We start from the raw sequence: 10,043 nt of genomic DNA on the forward strand, positions 1-10,043 counted from the left end.
ATTTTTCAAGATGATAATGCATCTTGCCATACAGCAAAAACTGTGAAAACATTCCTTGCAAAAAGACACACTTGCATCTCCTATAAAGAATGTAGTCCACCTGTGTGCACCTACCTCCACTCTTATGTTACCCGGTGCTCCTCCTCCTTTCTTAAAGTAGGTATTCACCACAGCCATTTCCATCCTTTTTGCAAAATGAACTACCATCTGTCCTTCCCCATTCCTATCCTTGAGACCATATCTGCCCATTACTTCCTCATCAGCTCTGTTCCCTTCACCAACATGCCCACTGAAGTCCGCTCCTATCACCACGCTTTCATGCTTGGGCACACTCTCCACCACCTCATCTAACACACTCCAGAAATCTTCTTTCTCCATCTCACAACCTACCTGTGGGGCATATGCACTGATGATATTCATCATATTCATCATCACTCCTTAAATTTCCAACTTCACACTCATCACTAGGGTTATGACAAATCTCATATTCATTAGCCTGTGGTTATAAATGATGAACTTTTAACTAAAACTCACAAAAATGACTTTGGTTTTTCCAGACCTTGAAAAAACCTCCCGCACCTAAGACAGTTTCATATTTCACATTAAAACTCCTAGCGGCTCAAACACTCTTTATTATAACATGTCACTTTTACATACAATACACAAGGAATACATATAGCATTTGTAGTATTTTTAATAGTGTTTCAGATTTGTGTATTAGTGTTAATCAATTTGCTGTTAAGATATTTATCTGTTTTGCAAGTAGAACGAACCTCCTCCATCAACTTTACAGCCGTCTCAGCTACTATGTTGGAGCGAGGCACATCAAGCACTGATAGCTCCTTTTTCCAGTGAGTAGAGAAGCATTTCACATCTTTGGGACACTTAAGTTTGGATATTGCTGACAGCAGGTCTTCATAATCCATCTCTTAATAGTGTTGGTTAGAAAACCAGGCCCGCGACCATGTAGTTGCAATGAAATCACAAGTTACCCTCAGCTGTTCTCGCCAATTTGGAAGAAGGAAAAATGCAATAACTGAAAACATTCCTCATGAGTTCAACCTGGCACTGTGAAGTGTTGGCAACTTGTGCCATTTGATGCGAGGCCATTTTTCCTCCGTTTGTAAAACTTGTATGCTTCACAAAGCTCAAAATGGAATTTAAAATCATCTCTCCAGCCAAGGTTCTCATACTCTGGTATCACTTCTGTGTCCATGTATGCATTTTGCAAATTATCATACTGTTCCAAAATCTCATCAATAAACTCATAGTTAATGTTAGGTGACTGTGACCGTATAGGAAAAAAGAAGTCCAACACATGTCGCAGAACAAGATCAAGAATGTGGTGCTGGTAGCCGATGTATTGAGGTTCATCGAATCCCTTGTCTCGAAATGTTCTCTGAAGCCTGGCTACAACACCATTTTTGCGACCAGTACTGACTGCTGTTGTGTCAGAGATGATCATCTGAATACTGTTATATTTTATCTGTTATCAATTTTATCTATTTTACCTTTGTTTTTTTATTTCTTTTAATTATTGTTTATTAATATATTTTAGCAATATTTATTTGTATATATTTTCTTGTTATTTCTTGATACTTGCTAATTCTTTTCTTGTTACGTTATTTTTAAATAGTATTGTGTAAACTCATGTATTTTTAAAAGTGATGCGGTGCTGGGTGCGGGAGGTTTTTTCATGATCCAATGAAATAAACTTTAAAAAAGTGATCTATGGGTAAAAGTTCATCAAATGCAACATCAGGAAAATGAAAGTTTTGAAAAAGGTTTTGTAGTCATAACCGTACTCATCACCCTGTCAGACAATCGCTTAACCTCCAACACACTTTTAACATACTCTTCCTTTAAAATGACCCCAACACTATTTCTCTTCCTGTCCTCACCATGGTACGACAACTTGTAGCCACCGCCGATGCTCCTGCTCTTACTTCCCTTCCACTTGGTCTCTTGCACACACAATATGTCTACCTTTCTCCTCTCCATCATATCAGCCAGCTCTCTCCCTTTACCAGTCATACTACCAACATTCAAAGTCCCCACTCTCATTTACACCCTTCTAGTTTTCTTCTTCTCGACAGAAAGTTATCACGGCCATAACTGGCTCCAAGCAGGCCCTCAGCAAGTTGCTTTGCCATGCTGGGAGACTGTCTGAGTGGCTCAGCATCAAAGATGCTGACCATGAACCAGCCAGACCAGCTGCGCAAACCTGATGATCGCATAACTGTTAGGTGCTGGGGGAGAATGTAGCCAGACGAGTATGTCTGAAGAGTCAGCAGGCAAAACCTAAACACACTTAGCTGAGAACACCCAGGCCAAGTCAACATTTGCACAGTTTGTAACTGCATGTGTGTACTGCCGAAAAAATGAATGCCCGCCAGTTGTGCTGTGCTGAGATTGATCAGATGTGTGTTCCTAGTTGCAACTGTGAAACAAGCTTAACATTTGTAAATAAATGTATCCACCTCAGCATGATGAATTCAGTTTAGCAGTCAGCAATGATGAATATTTTTTTGGGGCAAAAAAAAAAAAATGCACTTAAGTAACAAATAAATATGGTTACATTATAAAAATGTTAATACAAAGACTACACTTAATATAGAAGAAAAGTGGGAAATATAAGAAAGAAATGTTTGCAATCTCAGTATGCGTTATAGTCAACTTATACCACACCAACTCGCAGCACCCGCTTGGTCAACTCGAATCACCTTGGTCAAGTCGTAGCAGGCGGTGCTAAGAGCTAGCTGGCAGCTCTGGTAAATGTAAATAAAAGTGAGTAAACTACTATACATGTCTGACCGCCGCCATGGGCAGTCCTTCTTTACACAGTTGTGGAAAATGTCATGCTGCGCTGAAAAAGAATGTGTAATTTTTACTGCTTGTTAATCAACAAGCATAACTAAAACACTGTTTACCGCACAGGATAACGGCACAATAAACAAGCGTTAGCCTGCTATTATACTAACTGCCTTTAAATTAAATTACAGGCACAAATCCACATCAATCAAACAAATAAAACCCAGGAGCTGTAACACATCGAGTCCACTTGCCAATATGAAAGGTGTTACTACGAATTGATCAAGGTGCTACGAGTTGACCAAGCATGTACGAGTACTACGAGTTGGTAGGTGATATGAGTTGACTTCATACCCTCAGTATGATGAACTGGGCATGACAATTCCTGCATGGCTACATTCTCAGTATGTGACTGGTCTGTGATCAAATGTGAGCACAGTGACAATTTCAATATGTGACACCAGCCTCTGAACAATAACTGAAAATGACATATGAAAAATGTCGTAGAACAGAAATTAACATTTACAATTAAATATTCCATGATTAGATGCACATGGGACTAATAAAGGAATATCTGATGTTAAAATGATGATAACACAGGGAACATGATTAAAAATAAATTAATTTGAAGACTTTCTGTGGAAAAGAGCTGCTCACCACATCCTCACTCTCCTTAGAGGGCGTGTCTCAGACCAAGCTCAAGTTCTGAATGTCAAAAAAGCCATTTCAGGCTTTTTTTTTCCTCCTTTCTTTTCTTTTCTTTTTTGGTCAAATCTAGGGTAAATCTGATCCACATAACTGGCAATTTTGCTATAAAAAGGCAGCAAGTAGAAAACAAAACACTTTTTAAAAAAATGCACTATGTGACTCCTTTAGTTATTCTACCTTACTTTTGTTATTTTATTCCATCATCAATATTCTTACATGATATTAAAGATTTGCTGCAAAAAAAACTTGAGAATTATTAGGGGAAACCCAAGAACGGGGTGAGTGACATCCGATATGATTAAGATCAAAAAAAGCTGTACAATAATCAGTTAATTATTTCAGAGGGAAAGATTATTGTTTGCATCTGGTCCCGACAGGTGGCATCGCTCACTGATCAGTGGCATCTCTGCAACCAAACCCCAGTCAAAAAAGTCACAACTCACAGTTTTTTGTTTTGTTTTTTTTGTTTGGTTTTTTTTTTATTAATGGCCAAGGGTGAAGCCTGACGACATTCTGAGTTGTTGGCACCTCGTCAGACTGTAGGGCAAAACTTATTTTAACATGTCAATTTAAAGCGGCCGTCCGTTTAGGTGAAAGGCAAACCCACTATAAAACTTTCCATTTTGACTAACTTTTAAGCTTAATTGTACATTATTTGCAAGCCGAATTAAAAAGGGGTTCGTCCAAAGTCGATACAAGCTGTTAAGGATAACCTTCAATAAGTAGGACGTTTTTAGAATGTTCGACAATCTAAAAGGCAAGAAATCTCTAGAGAGTTCCGTGTGCAGATCTGCCTTTTCGGCTCCTTACCTTGTCCTACAGTTTTCAACCTGACGGCACCTTTGCAGTTCTTTATCACTGTCTGCACGTCGTAAAGAGGTAATCCAGATATCGATAGGTTCTCTACTTCCAGCAGCAGTTCCCCGCTCGATAATGTTCCACTTTTGTAAGCCACCACATCCTCGTTAAGTTCCCCGATGTAGGCGAACTCCCCGTGCTCGGCTCCGCCGCGCAGCGGCACGTTCAGTTCCCCGCGAGCGTCTTTAAACACCGACGACTCCTTCACTCTGAACGTCCAGTGGTTCTTCTTTAGCACTGTCGCGTACATAATGTGGGGAATTTTACTTTTAAAAAAGAAACTGTCAAAAGGTAGGTTTCTATCCGAATAAAGCGTAGCAAACTTTCATTATCTTATACAGAAACACGAAAAAAAAAAGCCATTCCTGTCCGCTGGCTTCCTAATCTTTGGACATGGCTTCTGTCAATTTCTTAACATTTCGCTAGTTTATTCCCCGACTGTCGAGTCATCTCACGTCCAGCACGGTCTGACTGGCGTCTCCGCTCATTAAATCCTCCGGGCTGCTGTGATAAACTCACTTTAACGGACTTTCTTTCGCTCTCTGCGGCTCCTTTAAGCAGGTACAGCATACAGCACGCGCCACTCTCTCCGCTCTGACTGCTGGGAATGTGTTAGTACTCGTGCTGCATTCACCGTCATCGGAATTATTCTATTTCAAATTGGTTCCCACGAATGAATTCGTAATATAAAATACTTCTTAGGATTTTTGTATAAATGTTGTTTTTGTGATTTTATTCTCACAAAGCACAGGGAATCGAACCTTTTTATTGTCAGAATATATTTAGCTTTGATTTTATTCTCATAAAACTCTTCAAGGTCTGATTATATAATTATACTTTTTATAATTTGTAGCATTTAAAACTTTTGCTCCTTTATTAATTTATGTTAGAGCTTTCAAAGAAAAGTTAGCAATCCTTCTCTTTATATGTTATGTTAGAAGCAGCGCAGTGGCTTAGTGGTTAGCACTGTCGCCTCACAGCAAGACAGTCATAGGATCAATTCCCACCCATGTTTGCATGGGTTTTCTCAGGTGCTTTGGCTTCCTCCCGCATCCAAAGACGTGCAGGTTATGTGAACTGGAATCTTTAAATTGTGCATGTGGGTGTGAGTGTGTTTGTCTATATGTGGCCCTGCAACAGACTGGCATAGTGTCCAGGGTGTGTCCTGCCTCATGTCCTAAGACTGCTGGGATAGGCTCTAGGCCATCCATGACCCTTAATTGGAGTAAGCAGGTATACATACAAAATGGATGGATGTTATGATGTTTATCATCCCTGACAGCATTCGGCATCTATAAAAGTAAAAGTCTCCTTGGCTACTCCTATGTTTTCACTTGGGGTCACCACAGCAGATCCAAGATGGTCCTTCATGTTGATTTGGTGCAATTTTTACGCTGTATGCTGTTCCTTATGCAACTCCACATTGCATGGAGAACTGTGGCGGGGGGGGGGGGCGCTGAACCAAGAACCTTCCACATTGAAACCAAGCACACTAACCACTTGCCCACCACCCCTGCTAACAGCATTTGGCATCTGGGGCCTGTTCCATAAAACAGGATTACCAAATAAGCCAGGTTTATTTCATTAGTCTATCTTATTTTCCTGTGGATCCACTGAAAAATAAGATAGACTAATGAGATGTCTGTCTTATTTGGTAATCCTGTTTTACAGAACAGGGCCCTGGTGTAGCTTTATTGTCAACACCTTGTTGTGTTTTTTTTTTTTTTTTTTTTGTCTTCAAGCTATTTTTACTGTGCTTTATCTTTTCAAAAATGCATTTCCTTATTGTTCTGTCCTCAAAATACTTAAGATCAGCCTTTAATTATGTCAAGTACTTAATAACCTGTAGTACCTGCATTATTTATGCCATTGTGTGTTATGCCTGGTTTTCATTAGCTACCAGCGGCTTAAATGTTTATTTCATACAGAATGAATATTTTGGATGTAACAGACAAAATAAGGTTTTTCTGTTGGAGTATACAATTTCAGTTCTTAAAATGAATACTTGAATGCAGCATTCTTATAATTAGCGTAAGCGTGCAGCGCCCCCAGAGGCCACAATGTGCAGCGCCGACATGTGCTCAGTCTGGCTTCTCCACTCCAGACATAAAACTGCATGCATGATAGTTTGTTAGTTCAGGTTGATTAACAGAAATGTTCATGTCTTTGAAACAGCCCCTGTAACATGCTGCTACACTGACTGTCACAAAGTATCACTGTGGATCTTTTAAGAATGAAATCGTTGCCATGACTTGGGCCGATACACAAATAAAATTAAGCAGAGAGTCAACAGTCCAGCTATTGTGACTGAACTGCTATTATGAAGACAACCAAGGGCTCATACTTCAGACTGTACCTGCTAGGTTCCTGCATTTCAGGTTAAACTGGTACCAGTCCATTGTTCACAAGCTGGTCAACCCCCACCCAGCACATGTGCACATGACACAGGTGTGTGTGGCTGCCTGCTTTTATTCCTGACAGCAGAATTAGCTGCATCGTTACATCACCCAAAGTTACACATGCACAAAAACTCACCAATACAGCATCACCGGCCCAATCAAGTACTATTTATTACTGGGAATACGGTTACAGTGATCCCAAAAGTTTTAAGGGAGGTGGGTTGTGCAAAATCAGTTTTTATCTGGTGTTTACAGGTAAATTCAAATGGGATATAATATTAAACAACCTGAAAGTGCAAGGATGGTTGGAATTACAGAGGGTTACAGAGATGAGGTTTGACCCAGTAATTAAGACTTGGACCCCCTGAAGAGGTAAAACAAACAGTTTGGGGGTGCAAAGCACATATACAGTGAGGAAAATAAGTATTTGAACACCCTGCGATTTTGGAAGTTCTCCCACTTAGAAACCATGGAGGGGTCTGAAATTTTCATCTTAGGTGCATGTCCACTGTGAGAGACATAAAAAAAAAAAAAAAAAAAAATCCAGAAATCACAATGTATGATTTTTTTTTTTTTTTATGATTTATTTGTATGTTACTGCTGAAAATAAGTATTTGAACACCTGTGAAAATCAATGTTAATATTTGGTACAGTAGCCTTTGTTTGCAATTACAGAGGTCAAAAGTTTCCTGTAGTTTTTCACCAGGTTTGCACACACTGCAGCAGGGATTTTGGTCCACTCCTCCACACAGATCTTCTCTAGATCTTTCAGGTTTGGAGTTTCAGCTCCCTCGAAAGATTTTCTATTGAGTTCAGGTCTGGAGACTGGCCAGGCCACTCCAGGACCTTGAAATGCTTCTTACGGAGCCCCTCCTTAGTTGCTCTGGCTGTGTGTTTGGGATCATTGTCATGCTGGAAGACCCAGCCATGACCCATCTTCAATGCGCTTACTGAGGGAAGGAGGTTGTTTGCCAAAATCTCGCAATACATGACCCCATCCATCCTCCCTTCAGTACGGTGCAGTCGACCTGTCCCCTTTGCAGAACGGCACCCCCAGAGTATGATGTTTCCACCCCCATGCTTCACGGTTGGGGTGGTTTTCTTGGGGTTGTTCTCATCCTCTAAACATGGTAAGTAGAGTTGATTCCAAAAAGCTCTATTCTGGTCTCATCTGACCACATGACCTTCTCCCATGCCTCCACTGGATCATCCAGATGGTCACTGGTGAACTTCAAACGGGCCTGGACATGTGCTGGCTTGAGCAGGGGGACCTTGCTGCCCTGCAGGATTTTAAAACATGACAGCATCATGTGTTACTAATGTAATCTTTGTGACTGTGGCCCCAGCTCTCTTCAGATCATTGACCAGGTCCTCCTGTGTAGTTTTGAGCTTTCTCAGAATCATCCTTACCCCACAAAGTGAGATCTTGCATGGAATCCCAGACCGAGGGAGACTGACAGTCATCTTGTGTTTCTTCCACTTTCTAATAAATAATCATAACAGTTGTTGTCTTCTACCAAGCTGCTTGCCTGTTGTCCTGTAGTCCATCCCAGCCTTGTGCAGGTCTACAGTTTTGTCCCTGGTGTCCTTAGACAGCTCTTTGGTCTTGGCTATGGTGGACAGGTTTGAGTGTGATTGATTGAGTGTGTGAACAGGTGTCTTTTATACAGGTAACAAGTTCAAACAGGTGCAATTATTACAGGTAAAGAGTGCAGAATAAGAGGACTTCTTAAAGAAAAATTAACAGGTCTGTGTGAGACAGAATTCTTGCTGGTTGGTTGGTGTTCAAATACTTATTTGCAGCAGTAACATACAAATAAATTATTTTAAAAAAAATCATACATTGTGGTTTCCAGATTTTTTTTTAGATTATGTCTCTCACAGAGGACATGCGCTTAAGATGAAAATTTCAGACCCCTTTATGATTTCTAAGTGAGAGAACTTGCAAAATTGCAGGGTGTTCAAATACTTATTTTCCTCACTGTAGATAGATAGATAGATTACCCTTGTGAAGTGCCTGCAGGCAGCTTTGCTGTGATTTACATCCATTTTCTATACTCCAGTGAAGGGTCACGAGGAGCCAATCCCAGTTGTTACAGGGCGTGAGGCGGGGTACACCCTGGACAGGACGCCAGTCTGTTGCAGGGTCACATATAGTCAAACAAACACATTTACACCTGCACGCACACCTACAGTCAATTTAAAGTTTCCAGTTCACCTAACCTGCATGTCTTTGGATGTGGGAGGAAGCCAGAGTGCTCACAGGACATGCAAACTCCACATAGAAAGGCCTCAGGTGGGATGCGATCCCACTACCATCTTGCTGTGAGGCAACAGTGCTAACCTCGAAGCCACCATGTTGCCTCATTCTGATTTGGCCTTTATGTGTGGTCTTGGTGTGTGGAGTTTGCATGTTCTCCCCTTGTTTGCATGGGTTCCCTCCAGGTGTTCCTGCTTCCTCCCACTTCCAAAGATATGCAGGTTAGGTGAGTTGCAGGTGTGAATGTGCTTGTATGTCTGTATGTGGCCCTGCAATAGACTGGCGTCCCATCCAGGGTGAACCCTGCCTCTCATCCTATGCCAGATCTGTAGGCGTGAAAGGGAATGTTTACAAGAGAGTGGTAAGACCAGCTGCATTGTATGACTTGGGAGGCCATGGCACAGGTAAAAAGATAGAAGGCAGAACTTGAGGTAGCAGTGATTACCATAAACAGGGTGACGGAGGACATGCAGGTGGGTGATGTGACAGGAGAAGATCCAGAGGACAGGGTGAGATGGAAACGGACTATCTGTTGTGGTGTCCACTGATGGGGACAGTTGAAAGAATAACTATTTCGACCAGATAAACATGATTTCTGTGCTTGCTTGTGAACCAAAAAAAAAACAATGATAAATGTAATAAAAGACAATAAAATAGATATCAGTGTTCAGAGCACACTGGTTGGTGGGATCAGACTGGGGAGGCTGCACACATACAGAACATCAGATGAGCTCCTCCAAACTAAAAATTCATCACATGGGACAAAAACTATCAGCCCAGATCCTGTGGTACTTTTACGAACTCAAGTGTAACAACCGTTACCTGTCGTGATTTGCTCTCAGTTGGTCATAAAATAAATACACATTTAATATTTTTTGAGTTCAGTGTACCTTAACTCTATTACCTCAGAGGGAAATGAATGAAAGAAAGAATTATAAAGATTAAGATAGAAAAGCACTTAAAACAGCACAAAACACACTGGTCATAAATTATGAACACCATGCACT

The 10,043-nt window shown here is 40.9% G+C and overlaps 1 protein-coding gene across 1 annotated transcript in view; it reads right to left on the bottom strand.

Moving 5' to 3' along the window:
• LOC117507809 (membrane-associated guanylate kinase, WW and PDZ domain-containing protein 1-like) overlaps positions 1 to 4,933 on the bottom strand; it is a 467,280-nt gene extending 462,347 nt beyond the window's left edge. Inside the window, exon 1 of the mRNA XM_034167605.1 lies at positions 4,330 to 4,933. Within this exon, the coding sequence (XP_034023496.1) occupies positions 4,330 to 4,627 (298 nt within the window). The 5' untranslated portion in view covers positions 4,628 to 4,933. The remainder of the gene's footprint in view (positions 1 to 4,329) is intronic.
• Between the last annotated feature and the right edge of the window lie 5,110 nt (positions 4,934 to 10,043).

This window comes from Thalassophryne amazonica, chromosome 3 (genome assembly GCF_902500255.1).
Source record: "Thalassophryne amazonica chromosome 3, fThaAma1.1, whole genome shotgun sequence".
In the NCBI taxonomy this organism is placed as follows: Eukaryota; Metazoa; Chordata; class Actinopteri; order Batrachoidiformes; family Batrachoididae; genus Thalassophryne; species Thalassophryne amazonica.